Source organism: Artibeus jamaicensis, unplaced genomic scaffold (genome assembly GCF_021234435.1).
Source record: "Artibeus jamaicensis isolate MK-2021 breed Jamaican fruit bat unplaced genomic scaffold, CSHL_Jam_final scaffold_286, whole genome shotgun sequence".
NCBI lineage: Eukaryota > Metazoa > Chordata > Mammalia > Chiroptera > Phyllostomidae > Artibeus > Artibeus jamaicensis.
This window is the reverse complement of record NW_026522034.1, coordinates 1882820-1910020: the sequence shown is the minus strand read 5'-3', so window position 1 is coordinate 1910020 and position 27201 is coordinate 1882820. Positions and strand designations below refer to the sequence as shown.

The following is a 27201-nucleotide window of genomic DNA, read 5'->3' as shown; positions in this document are numbered from 1 at the left end:
AGATCTTTAATCTGTTTTGAGTTAAATCTTAGTTTATGTGGCCTGAGGCAGAGATTGAGATTTCTTTTATTGCCTGTGGATGTCTTTATTTTAGCATATTTGTTGAAAAGAATATTCTTTTCATCTTTGTCAAAATCATTGCCTATCTTTGCATGGGTCTATTTTTGGACTCTAGTCTGTTCTCTCTATTCTGATCTATGTCAGGGGTAAGCCAACTTTCTCTGTAAAGAACCAGTTAGTAAATATTTTAGGTTTTGTAAATCAAAAGGAAAAATCCAAGATACTGGGTACATACTTGTGTAATAAGAGAAAAAACAAGTTTCCATGAATTTTTGACTATTTAAAATATAATAATTGAGTATAATTTTTGTGACAGTTCTGCTGAGAAGAAGATGGAATTGGGGGGTGGAGGGATAACATTTTGCTTATTAAGGGCTCAAAAAATTAAGTGTTTCTTATCACCAAAATTAAATACAAATGTTCATCTATTAATGCATATATATAATACAATTTTACGATTTGTATCATTGAAACTGTTTTCACACTGGTGATACATGTAGCAGTGGGAATTTTGCAATTTTTAGAACACTAAAAAGCACTGCATAGTGATGAGAGAGCCACCTACAGTTGTTCATAGCTACTCAACTCTTCATTGTAGCACAAAAGTTGTCATAAATAATATGTTAAGAAATGAACCTGGCTGTGTTCCAATATAGCTTTATTTATGGTTACTGAAATTTGAATTTCATGTAATTTTCACTTGTCAAAAAGTATTCTATTGTTTGTTTTCAACCACATAAAATTTTTAAAAGCACCCTTAGTTTAAGGACATAGAAAAACAGGCTACAGGCTAGATTTGTCCTATTATCTGTAATTTACTTAATCCCATGTCCCCATTCTACATTCTTATCCTTTGCCCAACACCACACTGGATTACTGTAGCTTTATGTTAACTATATTTCAATACTTATCTAACTCTTCTAACTTTTTTTTCCTCAATATTGTTTTGGCTATTCTAGTTCCTTTGCTTTTCCATATAAATTTTTGAATCAGTTTGTGATTTCTACAAAAAAATCCTCCTTGGATTTTGGTTACAATTATGTTAAATCTACAGAGCACTTTGGGTACAATTGACATCCTAACAGTATCAAGAGAACATGGTATATCTTTTCATTTATTTAGGTATTTGATATCTTATATCAGTGTTTTGTACCTTTCTGCATATAGATTTTAGAATTTACACATTTTGTTAAACTTATACCTAAGTTTTTTATGTTTTTAGTTAGAGCCATCTTTCTCTTTCCTTTTCTTTTCTTTTCTTTTCTTTTCTTTCCTTTTCTTTCCTTTTCTTTCCTTTTCTTTTCTTTTCTTTTTTTCTTTCCATCTTTAGAGGGGAAGGGAAGGAGAGAGGGAGAGAAACATCAATGTATGGTTGCCTTTCATGCATCCCCTGCTGGGATATGGCCTGTAGGGAACCAGCCTGCATCCCCAGTATGTGCCCTGACTGGGAATTGAACCACGATTGTCTGGTTCGCAGGCCCACGCTCAATCCACTGAGCTACACCAGCCAGGGCAGAGCCATCTTTTTAAAAATGCAAATTGTATCACGTTATTTCAGTTGTTTAAACCCCTCCAGTGCCTTCACACGCCTCTTAGGATAAAGTCTAATCTTTAAAAGCCTAAAAAGCCCTGCATGATTGGTCCCAGCTTCCTTTTTTAGCCTAATTTTATGCCATTCTTATCCTTATTCAAAATGTTCTCGTTTCAGACTGGCAGGACATTATTTTATCAATTTAGGGATATAGCTTTTAGAATATTGGAAGAGTAAATAAATGTTTTTAAACAAACACTTGAGAAATAAATTTTAGCCTTATTGAAAAAAAGCAGTTTAATGATCTTCAGCTAATAATGAACTTAGATTTGGACTGAGTTGTTGGGCTCCCTGGATCAAAGATGAAATTCTTTGATCTTTAAGTCTGTACTTCTTCCATTGAGGCAGAGTTTTTTATGAGTATTGTTTATAAGGGACTTAGTTTTGTATATATTTGCTAAAGAAAATATTTTTCCTTCCTTATAAATGTGCTAAAACTTGACCAAAAAAAGGCTAATTTTCTGGCCAAAGCAAGGATTCTTTTACTGCCATACGGAAGTGAAGTTGAACTTTTCAATTATTAAAATAGTCCTTACATGTACATACCTACTGCCAACTCTATTCTAATATCCAAAGTGGAAGTGTAAGAATAGTGATGTCCTGTGGGAAGGTCTGCAGCTGTGGGCCTGAGACAAGAGAAGAGAGCCGTAAGACTCCTTTTTTAAAAAAATTACCTTTAAACCCAGCACTTTAACCAACCAATGTTTATTCAACACCTTATGCTAGATATATATAGAGAAATAAAGTATGGTGCAGGACTTAAAAGAAGGTTTGAAACTTCTTTAAGTGAGGGAAAAGTTAAAAATGAAAATGCTCATAAATAGAGGTATGTCTAAGTGACTTCGATAGTACCAAGGAAAAATAAGTAGCCCAGTGGGACTTAGGGTATGAATGATAAGACTACTTAATTTTCAAAACATAAAGTTAGAAGGAAGACAAAGACCATAGCATGAAAATTTAAGGGACTTATATTCTGTCCTATAACTAGAAATTCTAATACCTCGATGCACAGAGAATTACCTGGAGAGCTTATTTTAAAAATCAGATCCCCAGACTCATTTCTCAGAGATTGACTGGGTATATCTAGAATGGTTTCCAAGATGATTCTTATTTAGCTAGCAACCTTTAGTTTGCAAAGTGACATTTGGTAGCCAATGCAGTAGGTAAGATTGAGCCACACAATAGTTAAGCTAGAGATGATCATATTAGCATTTTACAGCTAAATCTGATGGTGGTATAGGACAGTGGAATCATCAGAGAATCTTATTAAAATACAGATTCTGACCCAGTAAGTTGAAGATACTACTTTTCTAACAAGCGCCCCTTGAGGTTGTTACTACTCGACTGAGGGTCACACTTCAAATAACAAGGGTGAAGAGGTTGGATTGGAATGGGGTGAGGTTACAGACATGAAGATCAGTTAACAGACTATTGCAGACATCTAGGCAAATTAATTACAGTGTTTGGTAATGGCAAAAATGAGTTTTAGTGAAATATAATAGATACAATTGTCAAAACTAATTTAGGGAGTTAGTAGGACATGGTGTTAGAATTGAGGGGAGAGGTGTCAAGAATGGTCTGAAAGTCAATAAAAATAAAGAAAAAAGTTTTAAAAAAAGAATGGTCTGAAGGTTGAAGTTTAGCTGTCTAAGTAGATGACATTAATTGAGTTAGGGTGAAAGAGGAAGGAGGAGGCCTAGGGGGTAGAAGAAAGGCTGGTTAGAGTAGAATAGGGTTTTGGAGTTGAGAAGAGGGATAGCCAGAAAATTAGTTTTGAGTATGGTGAGTTTGAGGAGTCTATATGAGATACCCAAAATGTAAAGAAAGGGTAGATAGAGTAAGAGGGACCTACAATAGACGAAGAACTCTCAGGCAGGTTAGTGGGTAGCAGTTTCAAAGGCATTCCCAGGAGAGGAAGGTCACAGTATCATTTTCATAGAGACATCAAACAAAAGATTAGATATGGTTCAACAAAAGTGGGTAAAATAACTTTCCAGTTAGTTTTTCTCTGTCATTTTAATTTAAGGAACAGAGCCATTTGTTTATGTTGTTCATCATGAAAAGCTTCACAGTACCTTTTCCATTCAGATTTTCTTCTTTTTTCCCTTTCCCACAGATTGATGATACTTAACGAGAGCTGCTATGATACATAGGGGAGGTGAACACTACCAGATGAAAGTTTTGCCATGCACTGAAAGGAAAGCATTGTCTGTGAAGTTCTATTTTCTAAAATGTCTGCTTGTAATACCTTTACTGAACACGTTTGGAAACCTGGTGAATGCAAGAACTGTTTTAAACCTAAAAGCTTGCACCAGCTCCCTCCAGAGCCAGAGAAGACACCCATTACCCACAGCAATGTGAAAACTAATGCCAACCACAGTAACAATCACCGTATCAGGAACACCGGAAATTTCCGGCCTCCTGTGGCTAAAAAACCCACTATAGCTGTGAAGCCCACTATGATGGTAGCAGATGGGCAAAGTGTATGTGGTGAGCTTAGCATTCACGGACACTGTGAGAACAAACCTCTCATCGTAGGGAGGAACCCAAACAGGACAGCTTTGAATAAGAAACCACTCAATAATAATAATGAAAATGATACTGAAGGAATTAGCCATATTTCTAAACCTTGTGGCAATAATGATAATGCGAAGAAGATGTCAAATAACAATAATGGGCTAACCGAAGTGTTGAAGGAGATAGCAGGCCTGGATACTACATCTCTGATAAGAGGAAATGAAACCAACTCCAGAGAAATATTCTTAGGAAGAATAAATGATTGCTATAAACGGTCATTGGAAAGAAAGCTTCCACCAAGTTGCATGATTGGTGGGATAAAGGATACTCAGGGCAAGCATGTTATTCTGAGTGGGAGCACAGAAGTGATCAGTAATGAAGGGGGCCGGTTCTGTTACCCAGAGTTTTCTAGTGGTGAGGACAGCGAGGAAGATGTACTTTTCAGTAACATGGAGGAGGAGCGTGAGAGCTGGGATGAAAGTGATGAAGAGCTATTGGCTATGGAGATTCGCATGAGAGGACAACCTCGCTTTGCTAACTTTAGGGCAAATACTTTGTCTCCTGTTCAATTCTCTGTGGACAGAAAGTGGAATACTGTTCCTCTGCGAAATAAGTCTCTGCAGAGAATCTGTGCTGTAGACTATGATGACAGTTATGATGAAATCCTGAATGGTTATGAAGAGAATTCTGTAGTCTGTGGACCAGTATACACTCAGAGTATGGTGTCATCTGACTCCACATCACCAGATTCTTCTTTAACAGAAGAATCACATTCTGAAACAGCCAGTAGTTTATCCCAGAAGACTTGTAATGGGGGAATATCTCCTGGTAACCCAGGAGGTTCTAAGGATGTGAAGGAACGTGAGCCCAATTATGAAAGTCTCTCTGGTAACAGTGAGGGGAAGGATTCATCACAAGCATCAAAAAGCTCAGCAAAAATCCCAGAGACTCACAAAGCAGTCCTTGCTCTCAGATTAGAAGAGAAGGATGGCAAGATTGCTGTACAAACTGAGAAGCAAGGAAGTAAAGCCTCTACAGATAATGCTGGGCAAGCAGTAATCATAAACCTCATTCCTGTACAAGAACAAGCAAAGCCCTACCGTGTTGTGAATCTTGAACAGCCATTATGTAAGCCATATACTGTTGTGGATGTGTCAGCAGCCATGGCCAGTGAACACCTTGAGGGCCCTCTTAACAACCCCAAGACAAAAAGCTCATCTTCTGCTCCAAACTCTCCAGTGACACCACCTATATCTTCATCAGGTCAAATAAGTGCCTGTTTCCAAAAGTCCAGTACAATTCAATACCAAGAAGTATGGACTTCCAGTACCAGTCCAAGACAGAAGATACCTAAGGTGGGATTAATTAGTGGTGGAATAGGACCAAATGTCCCTCCAAGAAAAAACTGTCACAAATCAGCACCTACTTCACCCATAGCTATGAATGTTTCCTCCAAAACCATCCCTGTTAAGTCACCTAATTTGTCTGAAATAAAATTTAATAGTTACAACAATGCTGGTATGCCACCTTTTCCAATTATCATTCATGATGAACCAACTTATGCTCGGAGTTCCAAAAATGCTATTAAAGTTCCCATTGTAATCAATCCAAATGCATATGACAATCTAGCCATTTATAAAAGTTTTCTTGGAACAAATGGAGAACTTCCAGTGAAGGAAAAAACCACAAGTATGATAAGCCATACTTACGAAGAAATAGAAACTACAGGCAAAGTGTCTGAAGACACCACCAGCAACCCCACTGATTGCCCCCAAGCTAAAGGGTTTTCAAATAGTACAGAGCGTAAAAGGGGCTCAGTGGCTCAGAAGGTCCAGGAGTTTAACAGCTGTCTCAACAGAGGTCAGTCTTCACCACAGAGAAGCTATAGTTCCAACAACAGCTCCCCAACAAAGATCCAGAGAACCACTCAAGAACATATTGCTAGAGCAGAAGGCACTCAGGGGTCTCAGATGGGAGGCAGTGGCAGCAACAGGGAGAAAGCAAGTACAGTGCTCTCTCAGATTGTGGCTTCTATTCAACCTCCACAGTCTTCTCCAGAAATGCCCCCATCAGGCCATAAAGCTTGCAGTGTAGAAAAGCTTTATGCAATTCCTCCAGATGTCGATGCTCCTAAAAGTACACCAGTCCGGCCCAAATCTCTCTCTGCATCTCAGCCCAGTGGTGAACATGAAGCACCTCAGAACACAGAAAATCTTACCACTGAAGTACAGAAAGATCCACTGGCAAAGCCAGTCACCTCCTCCAAATTAGTAACTAATCCCCAAAGTGAGCCACCACCTCCTTTTCCCCCACCACGCTCTACTTCTTCCCCTTACCATGCAGGTAACCTTCTGCATAAGCATTTCACCAACTGGACCAAGTCAACCAGCCCTACCAGGTCAACAGAAGCTGAATCAGTTTTGCACTCTGAAGGTAGCAGGCGGGCAGCTGATGCAAAACCTAAACGCTGGATATCATTTAAAAGCTTCTTCCGCCGTCGGAAAACAGATGAGGAGGATGACAAAGAGAGAGAACGAGAGAAAGGGAAACTGGTGGGCCTGGATGGCACAGTCATCCACATGCTGCCCCCTCCTCCAGTTCAACGCCATCAGTGGTTCACAGAGGCAAAAGGAGAGTCCAGTGAGAAACCAGCCATCGTCTTCATGTACAGGTGTGACCCTGCTGAAGGCCAGCTCAATGTGGATCAGAATAAGGCCAGAGCAGACCCATCCACAGGCATGGAGAAAGGTGGAATACAGGATGGGTTTCTGCATAATTCCCAGGAAAAGAAAATGAGTCATTCTTCTCCATCACAGATTCCTAAAAAAATTCTCAGGTATGTGAAATAGACTGGCAGAATGTGGGAACTTTTTTTAAAATTTAATCTTCATTGTATTTTTTTTCTATTACCATTTAGTGTTCTTATAGCCCCCTCTCCCCAGCAATCACCACACTGTTGTCCATGTTCATGAGTCCTTTTTCATTTTTGATCAATCCTCCTACCCTCTAAAATTCCCCCTGCCATCAGCTGCTGTCTGTTCTCCATGTATGAATCTGTCCCCATTTTCCTTGTTAGATGAGTTTGTTCATTAGATTCCACATATGAGTGAAATCATACAGTATTTGTTGGTCTCTGACTGGCTTATGTCACTTAGTATAATGTTTTCCAGGTCCATTCACACTGTCACAGAAGGTAAAATTTTCTTTCTTTTATGGCCGAGTAGCATTCCATTGTGTAAATGCCCCATGGTTGTTTTATCCATGTATCTACTGATGGACACCTAGGCTGCTTCCATATCTTGGCTATTGTAATAATATTACAGTGAACACAGGGGTGCTTATGTTCTTTTGAATTAGTGTTTTGGGTTCCTTCAGATATATTCCCAGAAGTGGGATCGCTGGGTCAAAAGGCAGATCCATTTTTAATTTTTTGAGGTATCTCCATACTGCTTTCCACAGTGGCTACATCAATCTGCATTCCCACCAACAATGCAAAAGGGATCCCCTTTCTAGCCAGCACTTGTTGTTTTATTAATGATAGCCATTCTGACAGGTGTGGGATGGTATCTAATTGTGATTTTAACTTGCATTTCTCAGATGATTAGTAATGTTGAACATCTTTTCATATGCCTATTGGCCATCTGTATGTCCTCTTTGGAGAAGTGTCTATTCAGGTCCTTTGCCCATTTTTTAATTGAGTTGTTTGCTTTTTTGGTGTTGAGTTTGGTAAATACTTTATAAATTTTGGACATTAAACCCTTATCAGATATATCAGTAAGTATGTTCTCCCATTCTGTGGGTTGCCTTTTTATTCTGTTGATGATGTCCTTTGCTGCGCAAAGACTTTTAGTTTGATGTAGTTCCATTTGTTTATTTTTTCTTTTGTTTCCCTCATCTGGGGAGATATATCTAACAAAACATTGCTATGAGCAGTGTCTGAGATTTTGCTGCCTGTATTTTCTTCTATGATTTTTATGGTTTCAAGTCTTAACATTTAAGTCTTTAATTCATTTTCAATTTATTCCTGTGTGTAGTATAAGAAGGTAGTCTAGTTTCATTTTTCTGCACATATCTGTGCAATTTTTGCCAATACCATTTATTGAATAAACTATCTTTACCCCATTGTTTGTACTTGCTTCCACCATTGAATATTAATCAACTATAAAGGGTTTATTTCTGGGCTGTCTGTTGTCTTCTATTGATCTGTGCATGATTTTATGCCAATCCCATGCTGCTTTGATTATTGTGGCTTTATAGTATAGTTTGATATTAGATAACATGATTTCTCCAACTTTGTTGTTTTTTCTCAAGATTGTTGTTGATATGTGGGATCTTTTGTGGTTCCATATAAATTATTGAAATATTTGTTCTACTCCTGTGAAATGCATCATTGAAATCTTCACAGGAATTGCATTAAAAGTATAAATTGTTTTGGGTAGCCTGGACATGTTAATGATGTTAATTCTTCCTATACATGAACATAGTATGTTCTTCCATTATTTCTTTCCTCTTCATTTTCTTTCTTCAGTGCCATAATTTTCTGAGAACAGGTCTCTTACTTCCTTGGTTAGCTTTATTCCTAGGAATTTTATTGTTTTTTGAAGCAATTCTGAATGGAATTGTTGTCTTAATTTCCCTTTCTCTTAGTTTGTTATTGGCATGTGAAAATGCAATTAATTTCTGAGTATTAATTTTGTATCCTACTTTGCTCAATTTATCTATCAGTTCTAGTAGTTTCTTGGTGGAATCTTTGGGTTTCTCTATATATAATATTGTGGTCTGCAACTAATGACAGTTTTACTTCTTTCTTTCCTATTTGGATGCCTTTTATTTCTTGTTCTTGTCTGATTGCTGTGGCTAGGACTTCCAGTACTATGTTGAATAAAAGAGGTGAAATCGGACATTCCTGTCTTGTTCCTGATATTAAGGGGAATGCTTGTAGTTTTTGCCCATTGAGTATGATGCTGGCAGTGGGTTTGTCATATATGGCCTTTATTATGTTTCGGTATGTTCTCTCTATTCCCACTTTGCTGAGAGTTTGTATCATAAATGGGTGCTGAATTTTATCAAATGCTTTTTCTGTTGATATGATCATATGGTTTTTATCCTTCATTTTGTTTATGTGGTGAATTACATTTATTGATTTGCAAATGTTATGTTAACCTTGCATTCCTGAAATAAATCCCACTTGTTTATGGTGTATGATCTTTTTGATGCATTGATGTATTTGGTTTTCTGATATTTTGTTGAGGATTTTTGCATCTATGTTCATCAGTGATATTGTCCTATAATTTTCTTTCTTTGTAGTGTCTATATCTGGTTTTGGAATTAGGATAATGCTGGCCTTGTAAAATGGTTTAGGAACCTTCCCTCCTCTTGAATTTTATGAAATAGTTTGAGAGAGGGGTGTTAGTTATTCTCAGAATATATGGTAAAATTCACCTTGGAGCCATCTGTGTGTATCCTTTAATTTGTGATTGGTCTCTTGGAGGCAGTGTATGTACAGATCTTGTTTTCTTATCTACCATCTGTCTTTCAGTCTGAGCATTTACACTTAAGATGATTATTGATAGATATGTATATAGTGCCATTTTATGGTTAGACTGTTTTCCTCTGTTTTTCTTTTTCTTTTTCTTATTATTCTTAAAGCAAGCCCTTTAATATTTGTTGCAGTACAGGTTTGATGTTAATTAACAAATGCCTTTAGCATTTTCTTATCTGGGAATAATGAATAGACCGGTGGTACTTCAAATGTGTTCCATGCAGATAATGACCCTGCAAAATTCACTGTTTGCATAATAATACTGAAACTCAAAAATAATAGTGGGTAAAACTACTTATATCTTAGCACAAATCAAATTCATAGCACCATATTGTACTAATAGCTTTAAAAAAAACCAAAACATTGTTTTCACTTAAGAATGACCTTGAGGAGGTTGTTTATTGTATTAAATCTCAACCCTTGAATATATGTCTGTTTAAATATTCTATGTGATGAAATGGGAAGTACACATAGAGTACTTCTGCTGGATACCAAAATATAATAGTTTTCTTAAGGAAAAACACTTGTGAAATAGTTTGTTTCAAAATCTGACTCACAAAGGCCTCTTTGCTGTGGACTACCTTGAAAGAATAAGTGGCAGGCCAACTGTGGTTATTCACACTTTGGAGTTTGGCTGATGTTTTCTATACCAAAAAAAAGAAGAAGAATGAACATAGTGAGCCTGTTACACCAAGGGAAACGCTGACAGTATTTTTTTCTCGATGATAAAATCAAAGCCATCAGGCAAAAGTAAGAATTTTTTTTAATTTCTATGTACCACTATGAACTTGACATTGTCCTAATACCTAAACATTTCTTTTTTGTCATTGTGAATGTCCAACCTGTAAAAACTTTTATGAGTTCATTTGACCCAAACTGATAACTATTACTGGGAAGCAAAACTTCAACAGATTGAGACAAATGTTCCAGAAAATGGCAGTTTTGTGTCATTTTATACATTACAATCAAAAGAGAAGACTTAAGTGGGTTACATGAAATCTGTTGGGGATAGATTAGGGAGGCAGGAGAAAGCAAAGATGGGAAACCTGGTATTGGATAAAAAGTAAAATGATAGGCACATACTTTTTTTACATAAGCAGGTACAGGATAGTTCACAGCCAACCATTAGCATGGTAACAGTAACAGTGAGGGGGGTTGTGGTCTCCATGTGGTGAAGTGTCTGTACTTTGAGGGATCCAGGAAAAGAAAATTTGGCATTCCAAAGGAATGTTATAAATGTGAAAGGCAATAGACAGGCTCAATTAAGGTAAAGATTCACCTGCTTTTAGTTAGAAAGTTTTTAATTTCAGACCATCCTATGGTTACTTTAGGTCTCTTGAGTTTGTAATGCTGTCATGTAGGCCTTCTCTGAGCTTGTCAGGTTTAGTATGTGGCCTCTTTTTGTCTATATCAATAATTAACAGTGTGTAAATGCATTCTGAAAAGAAAAAGTTTAAGAATTTCCAAGACAGTAAGACAGACTGAATGTGAAGAGTCTTGCATATATATTGAAATGTTTAGGCTTTATCTTGTAGAAGCAATTTATCTAACAGAAGCAGTCTTTAAGAGGGAAAGTAGTTAAGGGTTTATTTGTTTTTTTAAATAAAATCTTTTCTGGCAGTAGTATTAAAAATGGACTAGAGCCCTGGCTGGTGTAGCTCAGTGGATTGAGCACGGGCCTGCGAACCAGACAATGACGGTTCGATTCCCAGTCAGGGCACATGCCTGGGTTGCAGGCCGGTTCCCTGCAGGCCAGTTCCCAGCAGGGGACACACAAAAGGCAGCCATACATTGATGTTTCTCTCCCTCTCTCCTTCCCTTCCCCTCTAAAGATAAATAAATAAAATCTTTAAAAAAATGGACTAGAAGGTGGAAATAACTAGTGACAGGGATACCACTCAATTAAGGAATGTATCCATTAGGCATCATTTCTATCTGGCTAATTTTGATCAAGAGAAATCAATTTAGTAGTTGGTCTGGTATGTGACTAGGTGGAAATTTCTTCACTAACATTTTTAGAAACACTACCTGCCGAACCTACGCATATTGAGCAAAATACAAGCACTGGAATTAAAGATTTGAATTCTAGTTGTACTACTAGGAGTTGTGTGACTTTTTGTTTAAATTTATTTTTAAACCACCCTTTACATTTAATACTATTTTGCTTTAGTTTTAGGTATAAAGCACAGTGGCTAGACAATCATATACTTTACAAATTGATCCATCTTCTCATATTTCAGGTACCCACCAGGCACCATACATAATTATTAAAATACTGTTGATTATATTGTTTATGTTGTAATTTATATCCTTGTGACTGTTTTGTAACTACCATTTTGTGCTTTTTAATGCCTTCACCTTTTCACCCAGTCCCCAACTTGAAACTGGGAAAACTGACATTCATGCTTCCTGTCACTACCAGACCTAATAAGCGGAGAGAGGGATTGAATCTTTATGGGCACTTTATACAGATGGCTGGGGATCTGAGAAGACAGTGGGTTTGTACCCTAACAGACTGTCTTACATTTCCTTTCAAGCCATCCTTTTTTATAAGGGGGCAAAAGTATAGGTAATGGGCCTGGAATTCGAGGGAAAAAAGTGTGGGAAGGGATTTGGAATTCAGGAAAGAGGTTAATCAGATAAAAGCTGCAGTCCAGCAATTTCCCTAACATCCTTTCATCCACTAACTGGTCATTTTCTTATGTGTCCTGGGTGGCAGATTGTCTATCCCTAGAACACAATGGCTCGGATACAACCTTCATTGCTTTTGGTCTCTTCTGGAGCACAAAATCAATTGCTTGTGGTCTCCTGGAGTTAAGATGGGCCATATCTTGCAGTTCTGAAACAATTGCTTTTCACATGCATTAATTACTAGGCTTATTAACTATTACCTTAAACTAAAATTTTCCAACTCCCCAATCAAACCCACTCCACTTTGCCAACCATCAGTCTGTTCCCTATATCTATGAGTCTGTTTTTATTCTGTTTATTTTGTTCTTTAGGTTCCACACATAAGTAGTATATGTCTTTGACTGACTTATTTCACTTAGCATAATACCTCTAGGTCCATCCATGTTGTTGCAAATGACAAGATTTTATTCTTTTTTATGGCTGAGTAATATTTCACTGTATATGTGATCATTGCTTTTTTACCCACTCGTCTACTCAGGGGCATTTGGGTTGCTTCCAAATGTTGCCTATTGTAAATAACACTGTTGTGAACATGGGGTTGCATATATATTCTTTCAAATTAGTATTTTGAGTTTCTTTAAATATATATCCTGAAGTGGAATTATTGGGTTATGAGGCAGTTGCATTTTAATTTTTTGAGGAACCTCTATACTGTTTTCTCACAGTGGCTGCATCAGTCTAAATTCCCACCAGTAGTGCACCAGGGTTCACTTTTCTCCACAGCCTTGCAACACTTGTTTGTTGATTTATTGATGACGGCCACTGCAACTAATGTGAGATTACATATCATTGTGGTTTTAATTTGCATCTTTCTGATGATTAGTGATATTGTACAATTTTTTGTATGTCTGTTGATCATTTGCCCTCTTTGGAGAAGTCTACTTAGGTCCTCTGCCCACTTTTAATTGGATTTTTTTAGCTTTTTATAATTTTTGGATATTAACCCCTTCTCTTAGAGGAATATTATTGGTAGATATTTTCTTCCATTTAGGAGGTTGTCTTTTCTGTGTGTTGATGGTTTCCTTTACTGTGTAAAAATCCTTTGAGTTTGATATAGTCTTGTTTGTTTATTTTTTTCTTTAATTTTGCTTGCTCAAGGATATATAGCAGAAAAAAATAACTCCTAAGAGAGTTGTCAAAGAGTTTACTGTCTATGTTTTCGTCTAGGAGTTTTATGGTTTCAGTTCTTATATTTAAGTCTTCAGTTTGAGTTTATTCTTGTATATGTTGTAAGAAGGTGCTATATAGTTTCACTTTTTTCATGTACCTAATTTTCTCAATTTATTTTGAGTTAATTCTTGTATATGGTGTAAGAAGATGGTATAGTTTCATTTTCTTGCATGTATCTGTCCAGTTTTCCCAACACCATTTATTGAATAGACTGTGTTTACCCCACTGTATCTTTTTGCCTTTTTTAGTAATAGATTAGTTGACCATGTAGGTGTCAATTTATTTCTGGGCTCTATTCTGTCCCATTCATCTATGTGTCTGCTTTTATGCCAGTTTTGCGGTGCTTTTAGTTTTTCTTGTCTTGGAAACTCTTTGTTTCTCCTTTAATTTTAAATGATAGCCTTGCTGGGTAGAGTATTCTTGGTTGTAGGTTTTTGTTTTTCATCACTTTAAATATTTCATGTCACCCGTTTTGCCCTGAAATTTTGTTGAGATTTCAGCTGATAATCTTGCAGGAGCTCACTTGTAAGTAATGTCTTTTTCTTGCCACTTTTAAGGTTCTGTCTTTAACCTTTGCCATTTTAATTATGATAACTCTTGGTGTGGGCCTCTTTAGGTTTATCTTGTTTGGGTATCTCTGTCCTTTTTGAAATTATGTGACTTTTTTCTTCACTGAGTTAGGGGAATTTTCAGTCATTATTTTTTTTACCCCCTTGCTCTCTCTCTTCTCCTTCTGGTTTTTCTATAATGTAGATGTTGTTCGACTAGATGTTGTTCAGAGATCCCTTAAACTGGTCTCATTCATTCATTCATTCATTCATTCATTTTTGCTGCTATAATTGGGTGTTTTTTGCCACCTTGTTTTCCCAATAACTGATTAGGTCTTCTTCATGTAACCTGTCAATTCCTTCTAGTCCATTCATTTTAGATACTGTATTCTTTATTTTTTTAATGCTCACCTGAGGATTAGTGTAGCCAGACCGAGACAGGAAGAGTGATGGAGAGAGAGAGAGAAAGAAACATAGTTATGAGAGAGAAGAATTGATGACTTGCCTCCAGTTGCCTCTTATACACTCCTGACTAGGGATCAAACCCATAACCTAGGTATGTGTCTTTACCAGGAATTGAACTTGCAACATTTTAGTGTATAGGATGATACTCCAACCAACTGAACCACCCAGCCAGGGTGTATTCACTATTTCTTACTGGTTCTTTTTTATAGTTTCTATGTCCTCTTTTATGCTTACTGTCTCTTTCTTGAAGTTTTCACTGAGTATATCCATTTTTTCCTAAGTTTCTTGAGTATTCACATAACCTATGTTTTGAACTTTGTATCTGGTAGATTGCTTGTCTTTCTTTTTTCATTTAGTTTTTTTTCTGGAGATTCTCCTGCTTTTTCATTTGACGCATGTTTCTTTTGTTTGTTTGTTTTCTTAAAGATGATTTTTTAAAAGATTTTATTTATTTATTTTTAGACAGAGGGGATGGGAGGGAGAAAAAACACCAGTGTGTGGTTGCTTCTTGTATATCCCCTACTGGGGACCTAGCCCACAGCCCAGGCATAGTGCTCTGACTGGGAATTGAACTCGCCACCCTTTGGTTCACAGGCCCATGCTCAATCCACTGAGCCACACCAGGGCAGGGCATGTTTCTTTGTTTCACCATTTTTGCTACCTCTCTGTATTTTTTTTTCTGTGTATTAGGTAGATATGCTATGGTTTTTAGTTTTGTTAGTATGGCCTTATGCAGCAGGTCTTGTGTGTTTGCACAATCTCCCTGATCACCTGATCTGGGTGCTCCTTTCAGTAGGTTATATGGGAGTTCTCCTGTTAGAGTTGAATCTTGATTGTTAGCCTGTTGGCAGGTGTGTTTGACCCTCAGGCTGGCTAACTGTATTGACTCTGAGCACAGTGTGTGAGCTACAGTGTGAGGGCTGACCCCACAAAGGGGAATTCACCCAATCTGCATCCAGTGCCTGCTGAGACCTTCCTTTGGGTGTACGCCTTGTGGAGCTAATGGGATTGTAATCCGATGTGGTCTAAAGCATTTCCAGGGTGTGTTGGTCCTGAGGTTTCTTGGGAGGGACTCCAGGGCTAGTCAATGTCAGATACCACCTGTGACCAGCCCTAGGCTTCAAAGTCATCCATGTTTGGTAGCTGCCCGTCCTAGGCTTATGAATGTGTGGAAGGGGCTAAGCTGTGTATTTAGGCAGGCTACCACCAGTACTGGGCCTGGCACAGGTCAGCTAAAGGCCCAGAGTATCCCAAGATTTGCCACCACATGCTTCTTTTTGTTAGGCTCAGCCATTAAAAGACACTCAAACGGTAGTTGGGTTGTTTGAGGCAGGTTCTCAATGAGTCATCACACAGGGGGCAGGCAGTGTTTACCATGTGAATGCAGACCCAAACTCAGCTCCAATGCTAGATCTGAGGCCACGCAACAAAAGTCTCTAGTGCACCATGCCAGCTGCCAGCTTCCTGGGGCATGCATACCTCTGAGGTCGGGCAGTGTCTCAGGGAGTTGTCAGGATGGAGCCAGTAGATTTCATCAGCCTAAAACACATTAAGGTTTGGTTTTGTGGAGGGAGGTTCTGCACATAATGGTGGCAGCTATTGGACATGTGGGAAGATGTCCCTTGCCTTAAAGCCTCTTTCTGTGTGTATGTATCCAAGGCCCACTTGGTCCTAGCTGAACAAGAGGCTGTGACCTGTCATGCCCCTTTTGCTTTTCAGTGTAACCGAAGGGATATGTAGCCTAGGGCAAGTCTGAGAGACTCATCCCAAGATAAAATTCATAAATAATTTTGTCATAAAAAAAAAAAAGAAAAGCTTCGGGTACATCTCAATCATCTCAGAATTGCAGTTAAAAACTTCCATTATACAAGCAAATAGCAGCAGAGGATGGCTAATCTTAAATGTACCAACCAAAAATAACGAACCAATACCCCCCTGAAAACAATGAAAAAAGTGCCATCCCATTTCTCCCCTTTGTACTTTTATCCTGGGATTTCATTTAAGACCTGAAGCCTCTGAGAAAATGAAAAAGGCAAAGCCACGAAGGGAAACTTCTTGAAAGCTAAATTTTGGAAGGCAAAGTAAAAGCTGTAAATAAAAGTTTGGGGACTGTTTAGGGAAAAATTAACAACCCAGGACATTTTTTTCTTAGATGAGAAATCTCTGAAGTCCAGATCTCCTTTCTAGAATCATCTTGAATTCTTTAGTTATGAGGCAATAAACACAAGTGAAATGAGTCAAGTGCCAGCCAGGGATTTAAAAAAAAAGCCAAAAAAACCCCAAAGAGCCAATCAAAATAACTCTGCTGTTAGGGCAATAGAGATACATAAGAAAGGACTGTTTGCAAAACATCTGTGGTTCTGAAGAAATTTCTACTCGGTGGTTCTTTTTGTTTCTGTCAAAAATCAGAGTGAAGTTTCAAGACTCTTAGAGTTATTAAAAGATGAAAAGAACATGACAGTGTTTTGAACAATGTTAAAATGGTACCCAAATTTGGTGTTTAGACAACTCATTTTTAAAAAAAGACAATAGCTTAAAAGTCACAGAAAAAAAATGTGAACATAGAGAACAGAAACAATCCAAGATAATGATGCAGCCCAGATACAGCATGTTCAATATCTCTGCTGTGCAGAAAAGTAACCCCCTCCCCCCTTCTCATCCTTATGCTGGCAGCAGGAGATGCACTAGAAAATTTAACCCTTAGAGTTAGTGAATAGAAGGATGAGCTTATACATCTTCATTGCTCTTTTTTAAATGGCTGCTTATGATTTAAAGGATGTCCTAATAGAAAGACAGGGTACAGGGCAAGAGGCTGTTCCACATTTTAGTCCATTAGTCTTTGGCAGAGCCTAATTAAGGCCAGATTCACCTAGGATGCCCAATGGCTGTGGGGGAATCTCCTCAAGGTCAAGTAAACAAACCCAGATGAACATGGTAGATTTAAAAACAAACAAACCCTAGAAACCTTTGAAGGAGGAGCTTCATCTTGAAAAGGGAAGGGAGAAATGCTGAAAGGGGTAAGGTGGAGGGGTGGTTGATCTCTGCTGCAATGTGCTGGGGCTTAGAAGTTGAACTAGGGGTGCTGGAGACAAGCAAAGGCAGTGATTGTCTTCTCGAGGATGAGCTCCAACAGGGGCAGTAAAATTCTGTGAAGCCAGATGCCCCTTCCTGAGACCACTCATCCTTGTTTATTAAAACCTCAAAAAGGCCTCAGGATTTTGGCTTCCTGATGTGTTTGAGGTCACCTTTTTTGGCAAAAAACTCTTTGGAATATTTTCCTGCCACAATGAACTTATGAGACATCTTCCCCACAAGTTCTATGATTAATGCAATATGATCTTCATCTTGAGTGTACTCTTCTCCTGAGTAAGGTTCAAACAAATAGTCACCTGTGGCCAGTTCAAAGGCCATGCATGCTGTGCCCCAGATGTCAGCAGGGGTACTATAGCCAGGTCTTACTAGAACATCTAAGAAGCAATACCACCATGTTTGAGTATCTTCAGTGAAATGTTTGTGCACCCAACATGCATTTTTGGAGCTTCTCTGCATTTTTTGGGTGAAGTAGATTCACAAAATTTCCAGCCATGGATTTGTTGTCCAGTGTTCCATTATGTTCTCCGTCCTGTTCACTGAATGCCAGGTCTACATTCAATGAAGAGTGGCACACCATGCTATCTGACATCTCAGAGGTTAGAGGTGTACAAGAATCTGTTTCTTGAGATGTGCTGCTGTCTCATTTTAGGTCAGGAAACTAGTTTCCTGCTTCAAATTTTTTACATTACAGTCATTGGCATTATGTAGATCCTCCTTAAGCCTCAATATTTCTTTTGTAAAAATATATTTTATTGATTATACTATCACAGCTGTCCTACTTCCCACGCCTTACTTCCCTCCATTATGCACACCCCATCCCACCCACATTCCCCCTTTAGTTCATGTCCATGGGTCACACACATAAGTTCTTTGGCTTCTACACCTCTTGTCCCATTCCCTCCCTCCCCCTCCCTGCTGACAACCCTCCATGCGATCTCCACCTCTGTGACTCTCCTCCGGCTCCAATCCTTCGTGCAGTTTGTTCTTGTTTTGGGATTTTTTTGTTGTTGTTGTTAAGTTGTTGATAGTCGTGAGCCTATTGTCACCTTACTGTTCATATTCTTGGATCTCCCTCCTTTTCTTACATAAGCCCCTTTAATATTTCATATAATAAGGGCTTGGTGATGATGAACTCCTTGAATTTGATCTTGTCTGGGAAGCACTTTATCTACCCTTCCAGTCTAAATGATAGCTTCGCTGGATAATCTTGGATGTAGGTCTTAGCCTTTCATGACTTCAAATACTTCTTTCCAGCCCCTTCTAGCCTGTGAGGCTTCTTTTGAGAAATCACCTTCTTTTGAGTCTTATGGGCACTTCTTTGTAGGTAAGTGTCTCCTTTTCTCTTGCTACTTTTAAGATTGTCTCCTTATCTTTAATCTTGGGTAAAGTAAATATGATGTGCCTTGGTGTCTACTTCCTTGGGTCCAACTTCTTTGGGACTCTCTGGACTTGGAAGTCTATTTCCTTTGCCAGATTGGGGAAGTTCTCCTTCATTATTTGTTCAAATAAATTTTCAACTTCTTGCTCTTCCTCTTCTTCTGGCACTTCTGTGATTCAGATGTTGGAACGTTTAGAGCTATCCTGGGTGTTCCTAAGCCTCTCCTCATTTTTAAAAATTTTTGTTTCTTCATTCTGTTCCAGTTGAATGTTTCTTTCTTCTTGTCCAAACCATTGATTTGAGTCCCGGTTTTCTTCTCGTCACTGTTGGTCCCCTGTACATTTTCCTTTATTTCACTTTTCATAGCCTTCACTTGTTCCTGTATTTTGTGAGCATACTCAACCAATTCAATGAGCTTCTGATTACCAGTGCTGAACTGTGCATCTGATAGATTGGCTTTCTCTTCATCACTTAGTTGTATTTTTTCTGGAGCTTTGATCTGTTCTTCATTTGGGCCTTTTTTTTGAAGTGCACCTTTTATGTAGTAAGGGGCAGAGAGCGTTAGGTGTTCGCCAGGGTGAGATAGCACACATATTGCTGCATTGTGGCTCTCTATGTGAGGGAGCAGTCTAAGAAGCAAAAGCTTGTTCAGCTCTTGGATGGCTTTTAATCACTTCCTTCATTACCCACAAGCTAATTGGGCCCTTCTGGTGCTGATTTTCAGGTGGTTGGGTTTGTGTACATTCTAGGACCCTGTGGGTCTCTCCAACGAACTCTCCTGTGAGGCTGGGAATTTATCCTGCCACCTCAACCCCGAAGGTTTTTTCAGTCAGGTTTTGAGGCCTTATTACTTCACTCTGGAACCTTGGGTTGCACAGTCTGTTTCTCTCTCCAGTTGTTCCTCCCGATTTAACTGCACGCAAATGTGGGACCGCCCACTTCACCAGCCACCATCTCGCCCGGTCCTTTTAGTTCTTAATTTAAATGTCACCCCTTCAGAAAATTCTTTACTGACTATCGTAAGAAACTTTTCCCACCCTCAGTTAGTACCCATTACAGCATCCTTTTTTATTTTAAATTTGTTTATTACTTCTTTTACTATTTCTTCTTCATATTACCCCTCCCTTCTGGATGCAGTTTCTTTTCCCTGAAGTGTATACCGTTTAGTAGTCTTTCCAGTAAGCTTTGGTGGTGAACCCTTGATTGTTGACTAAAATCATATTTATTTCATAATTGGCAGCCAACATCTTTTGCCAAGCACATACATATCCTTAAAAATGTGCTTAAAATTTTTTTTTTAGGTACCGTTTTCTGCCTTTCCTTCTCACCCCAGTGCCCAAGCCTTCCCCACCTCCCTCCCGTTTCCACCCCCCCAACCCCCATTGTTGTCCATGTGTCCTTTATGATTGTTCCTGCAAACCCTTCACCCTTTTCACCTGAAATTCTCTCTCCTCTGGCCACTGTCCATCTGTTTTCAATTTCAGTGTTTTTGGTTATATTTTGCTTTTTTGTTTGTTTTGTTGAAAAAATATGGAATGCTTCACAAATTTGCATATCATCCTTGCGCAGTGGCCATGCTAATCTTCTCTGTAACATTCTGATTTTAGCATATGTGCTGCCGAAGTGAACACTGGTTAAAAATTTTTTTAATCAGAAAACTTAGTCAGTGACTAAGAAAATAACTAAAATGTGCCCAAACTAACTTTCTTAATACTCCCAGCCAAAGTTAAGGATATCATTTACCCTCTGAATGGCCTCTTGAACTTTGGCTAGCCTTTCTAATTCTACCAGCTCTCAACATCATGTTCTTAATTAGCCAAGACCCACCCCAGCATGTACTTTCGATACAATGTAAGGACTCCCAGAAACATCTCAGGCATCCAGTCATGCCTCACACAGCTGGATTTTGCGTCCAAATCTTAGCCAGTTTCTGTTTTGGACAGGTAAATTACATTTGGCACAATTTTGCTCCCTTAGGAATGCTGTTCATCTGTATAAGTTTTCCTTTACCTCTCCAAGAACTTTTGATATTCTTAGTCCTTAGAACTAAGCTGAATTCCTCGATAATCAAGGAGTCAATCTGAGGAGCCCTCAAATCTATTCCATGTTTGGCAAACCATGGCTTGCAGGCCAAGTCAACCTGCCATATTGGAAAACAGCCACACTGATTCTTTTACATGCTGTCTGTGGCTTTCATTATATCAACAGAACTGAGTAGTTGCAACAGGCACCATATGCCTGTAAAGCCAAAAATACTTACTGTTTGTCCCTTAACAGAAAAAGTTTGCTGATCCCTTGACAAGCTGATTTATCTGTGATTGTCAAGCATGCTATTGGCCTTTAGTCATTCTAACCAAACGCTAGACAAATGTGCTACTCCCGAAAGTAACCAGAGTCTGTGTCCTTTTATATATGTTGTATATACACATATAGTATGGAAAAAGAGTGTCCAAACACTTCCTAGACTGTGATGAAATGTGATGTTCTTCTCTCTGGAAAGTTAGAAGCTTTTAAATTTTAAATGATTATTTTCCAGTTATATCTTAATTTGCATTTTTCTACTAAGAGAACCCTATCAAAGTCATTCTTTCATGCTTAGGACAAAATTAATCTCTGAAGATCAAATTCCTATTTCTCATAAAGAAAAAATGGAGAAAGAAGCTGAAAGTTGCTGCTTGCTCTCCTGTTCACATGTTCTTTGCTATAAAGAAACTTTTGGACTATTACCATTAAAAGATCACATCTACATTTGCTGACATATTCCTAAAGTTTAGATAAGTTCATGAAGTCCTTATTATTCAACTTTTTAATAACCCTGTTTTAGAGAATGTTTATAATTATCTCCTTATTAATCATAGAATGGTACAGAATTACTTTGTTTATGTGTACCATGATGGGGTGATCTTCAGACAGCTTTATGTACCTTTCCCTTTTGAGAGGTAATAAAATTCCAGAGAAGTAAGATGGCTTATTTTGAGTCTCATAATGAATATATTCTAAAGTGAAGACCCAGACTGAGATTACTCCAACTTTTATTATTGGGTCAGTATTGTTTCCTTTGTCTGCCTAATGAATGCAGTTAAATACCAGTATCTTACTGTGTAATTCTTACCACACTTTCACATTATCTCAATTGTCCCAATTTCCATGACAGTGCATCTTTCTTTTTATAGGAAATAGAGAAATGGAGAGGCTCTTGGACATATACTCATTGCTACTCTGCAATCAGGTAGCAAAGCCAGACTCTGACTTCAGAGATATTTGGCCCTGCAGTGATTTTTGTTGCATTCTTGGTGGTGGTTGTTGAGTCTGTTGGTTTATGTCTTTTATAAAGTCAGCCTGAGTACAAGCAGGCATGTGACCAGTAGTGCCATAGCAATGTGTACTAATTCATGGACCTGTCAAGCAGTCTTAAATTTAAATACTCCACATTGGCATAGTTGTTCATTCTTAAAAGTGCCTTATGTGAATTTCCTAATTAACACATACTTCTGTAAATATCACTACACCTATTTTACAGAAGAATAAAGGGAGTTAGGGACAGAGTAGCATTGGTGGAAGAACTTAAATTGAAATTGACTTTGTAATTTCTGGGCCTAGGCAATCAGCTTCAGCTCCAGTCGATGATTAATTGACATAACTGGAGGAGAGTATTGATTAGAGTCATCAGGTGCTATTTAAATGTTAATTCCAGGATAAGCAGTTTATCTTCTCTGGTGCCTCTGTAATGATGCTCTGTTAACAGCAGGTAAAAAGGCTTGCCTAAAAGGAATGAAATGTTGATAGTGACACACACTGACCAGCTCCTCACCCCCACCACCACCACTCCTAGTTATCTGGGAGTGAAGTACAGAGATCCCTCACCTGTGGAGGGAGTTACGTTCCAGAGACCCCCGAGATAGGTGAAAATCTGCAAGTTACGACCATATATATATATATATATATACACACACACACATATACACATATATATATGCTTTATAAACCCTTCCCACACTATTATGAACACTTAATATGCTCTTAAACCCTTTCTACACTCTTAAACCTATGTAATTTTAACAACATATAAAATTCTATATATGTACTCACCAGTGAAGTGTAGTGAAAATTCTGTGGTACAGCGAAAACTCTGAAATACAGAATTAAAAAAAAAAATGCAATACAGTGAAGCCGCAATAAGTGAACCGCAATACAGTGAGGGACTACTGTAGTCTCAGTAATCAGGCATTGACCTTTCCGTGCTGCTGGTGTTGCAGGTGGACACAGGTAACCAGGGTCTTGGTGATCACAAAGAATTGAACCAAACACACAAGAGAGTTTATAGCAGAAAGAGAGAGAGCAGATTTATTAAGTGATAGATAGCACACTCCACAGAACATGAGAGCAAGCCAACCCCAAGCAGAGATTGACCTCAGAGGCTGGAAGGATTCTACTTTTATAGGGTGGATCCTTCCTGCCTAGTTTTGCTGGGCTTTTATTGCACGTGTATAAGTAGTTGTATTACTTTAAAGCTACCACACATGTGGTCTCTTACGGTTTTCCCTGATTGGCCACTGGAGAAGGGGGTTGCACAATGTGAATTTATTATAATGCTATCAGAACGAATCAGGGGTCATGTAGCATCTCCTGCACAGATGCATTCTTGAGTCACCATGATTCAGAGTTTTTCCAGAAAGTGAGAACAACCTGTCTTAGAACAGAGTCTGTCCTGTATTGATGTTCTTTATTTGGCCTTGGGGCACCCCCAGAGTTTCCTCCTTCCTATCTCCTGCCCATTGGCACATGGGTAAAACTTCCCTCTGCATCCAGGAGGATGTCCTGTTCCTCTGACTTCCTAGTGAGGAAGGAGTTTCCCATCCCAATCCTTGAATGCTCCACTTTGGAATCTGTCCTACTTCCATTCTCCATGGCGGTGCAGGCCGAAATTTTTCTGTGGGAAATTTGGGTACAGATCCCAGTGGTGTTCTCCTGTGCCTTGCTGCCCAGACCCCACCTATAATTCTCAGTCCCTACTGTATGAGTCAGATTGGGCTCCTATAACAGAATACCACAAATGGGGTGGCTTAAACAACAGAAATTTATTTTCTCACAGTTGTGGAGCCGGAAGCCTAAGATCAAGGTTCTACCCGACTCGGTTTCTGGTGAGGACTCTATCTTGCAGATGGCTGCCTTCTCACTATGTCCTCACTTTCCTCAGTAAATGTATGTAAAGAGTGAAGGTGGGAGAGAGTCCATGTGAAAGCCAGAAGACCAAACTCTCTGGTGTCTATTATAATGACACTAATTCTGCCTGATCAGGACCCCATCCTTCTGATTTCATTTAATCCTAATTGTTTCCTAGAGTCCCCATATCCAAGTACAGGTACACTAGGGGGTTGGGACTTCCACATATAAATGCCATAACATCTGCCATGGATGTTCACAGAAGGAAGAATGCCTGTGGACAGTAAGACATCTTGGATAATATGAGACTCGAATAGTCTATAAAGGCTGGCTGAGTTTGGAATAGATGGAAGAAAGAAGGGAGGCAACTCCAGAAAGGGAAAATAGGAACAGCAAATATGTTGAATGTGGTGTGTCCGTGGAACAGGGAGGTATGATATAGAAATACACTGGCTTGTCAGAAGCTGAAGAACTGTGTCTCAGAAGGTTTGGGAGAAGTGTGCAGATACACTTTGCAGCCTCGTTGTGATGGATCTTGAAGACGTGCAAGTGGTCACAAGGATCTCTGGATGATGGAAAAGCAGAGCAAAAGTGGTATTTTAGGGAGAGTCCCCTGGCAGTCTTCCTATACTAGAGCATCTTATATTTAAATAAATCCTTTCAAAATGTGCTCTGGTCCCTCTTGTGGCATCTTTTTCAGGCATAGGGTCTGCCTCTGTCCTCCGTTGATACAAAAACGTGAGCTAGGACTGCATGTGGGAAGACTTCTGTTTCTTACTCCCAGAATGGTCTTCAGCCAGCCAGGGCTTCTAATACTAATGAAATTCATAAATGTCATACTAGACCAAATCCTCATTTTCTAACATTTTGTGAATTTATATAATTGTATTCCAAGAATAAAACACAGAAGATAGAGATTTATCCCAAACACCTTTTTTAAGTAGCCCGTTTTCTCTCATTTGTGGCTACTTAGATTACTTTCTTTTTCCCCCTCTTTATCACTTCTGAGCAATGATGGTTCTTTCCTTAAATTTTTTACTCACTTTTTACACATTGGTCCTTTATATATTTATTATTCTTTTCTCTCTAGGGGAAGGAGGCAGTGAAAAATAGTTTCTCAGTGTAGCCCTAGCATTGCACTTTGGTGTTTGTGTACATGCAGATTCCTGGGTCACACCCCAAACCTATAAAATCAATCCCCGGAGGTGGGAGGCAGGAGTCTGCATCTTTACCAAACTCCAGAGTAATTCATGGGCACATTAAGATCCTATAACAGTTGGCATAATATTTTAGAATATATACACTTTGAAGTTACTTAGACCTACATTTGAATCCTGCTTTTACCAACTTATTATTAGCTATGTCATTTTGGACAAGTTCATATGAGCCCTGCTTCTTAGTTTCCTCATCTAAAAACAGAAGCAGAGTAGTATATCTGTTTAGAGAACAGACTACAGAGCTCAACTGCTGGCTTTGAATCTGAGCTCCAACAGTTACTAGCTGTGTTACAGGATTCAAATGCCTTAACTCTCTGGGCTATAATTTTCTTCATTTGTAAGACAGAGATAATAACCTGCCTATTAGGTTATTGTGAAACTTAAAAGAATTTATGTAGCAGGTTTAGAAAATAGGGCAGTGGGGGGTAGGTTTTGCTTCTCAGGGCATATTTGGCCAGGTGAAGACAGACAATTGGTATCACAACTGAGGAAGCTGGGAGTGATTCCAGCACTTTTACTGGATAGAGGCAAGAAGTACTAGTGTGATCCTACTACACAGGACAGCCCTCCACAGCGCAGAATAATTTGGTCCAAAATGTCAATACTGCTACTTTTGAGAATCATGGATTACAACAGGCACATAATAAGTAAGCACTATGTAAGTTTTGCCTGCCATTTTTATTTGCTATTTAGGGATAACAAATTACTTGGAATGTTATTGTTAGGGGATACATATTTAATCTTAGTACCTTGCACTCAGCAGATGGAGAGGTAGTGGTTGTGGTTACTTTCAGAAAGCAAATATCTGGTTCTTATCAGTAAGCCAAACAGTTTTCCTGTACTAAAACATCTCATATTTAAATAAATCCTTTTGCAGTGTAAACAATGAGTTCATTTAGAATTTTTCAAAAAGAGAACACATCTGTAATTATTATCTCACATTTTCATTTTAGCTTTATTGTTTTTGAGGTACTTCTTCATTTTCATAATTAAGCACTTATTGTTGAGTTATTATAATAAACCAAGTTTGCCTGATGGCACTGGCGTGGTGTAAAGAGCATAGATATTAAAAGTTGAATAGTATCAAATTCAGATCCTGACTCTACCACCTAAGTACCCATGTAACCTTAGGCAATTCATTTTACTTCTTTCAGTCTCAGTTTATACATCTGTAAAATCTACCTTCTGAGATGTTTGTGTGAATTAATTGGAAAAGTGTGCAGCTTGAGGTAGGAGTAGGCTCCAAGCCCATTTAGTTCCCATTTCCTCCTCACACCCATCCCCTCTGTGAATGCACAGTGGTTTTGGAGAGTTGAGTGATCATAATCATATCTCACCATCTCCCTCCTCTCTTTCAGAGGGTGGGCAGGCAATTGAGGGAGATAAGAGGAATTGGGAAAAGGTGTGGTGATGTGCTTTTCTGGTGCTTCTGAACACGTGGAAAAAGTCCAGGATCCATATCCTTCCTGGGTCAGTCCTGTTGGAGAGGCCTGTGTGTATGTTCTAATAATATCTTGATTTTTCAGGAAATAACACATCAGCACCTCACCTCATTCTTTAGAAATTAGCCAAAGCTGAAAGAGTAATTTTATAAACTCCTTCTATACCTCTGTTATTGAGAAGGTCATCCTTATTTTACTGCTTTTTTTCCAACTTTAACTTATCTTTTCTGTTAATTTTCACAGAAGCCATTCTGGCTTTGTATTTCATAGAATTTTAAAACTAAATTTTCTTAGTATGATGAAGGTAACAGTGATTTACAGTGG

The 27201-nt window shown here is 38.5% G+C and overlaps 1 protein-coding gene and 1 non-coding gene across 3 annotated transcripts in view; one reads left to right on the top strand and one right to left on the bottom strand.

The window, feature by feature from the left end:
• Positions 1-27201, top strand: part of PEAK1 (pseudopodium enriched atypical kinase 1) — a 188419-nt gene that overhangs the window by 94913 nt on the left and 66305 nt on the right. For both annotated transcript variants that reach the window (XM_037131217.2, XM_053656827.1), the window contains exon 2: positions 3768-7004. In XM_037131217.2, the coding sequence (XP_036987112.2) occupies positions 3883-7004 (3122 nt within the window). In that variant the 5' untranslated portion in view covers positions 3768-3882. The remainder of the gene's footprint in view (positions 1-3767; positions 7005-27201) is intronic.
• On the bottom strand, positions 20580-20686 carry LOC119038761 (U6 spliceosomal RNA). Its single transcript, XR_005080482.2, has one exon. It is a non-coding gene; the product is annotated as a U6 spliceosomal RNA (small nuclear RNA).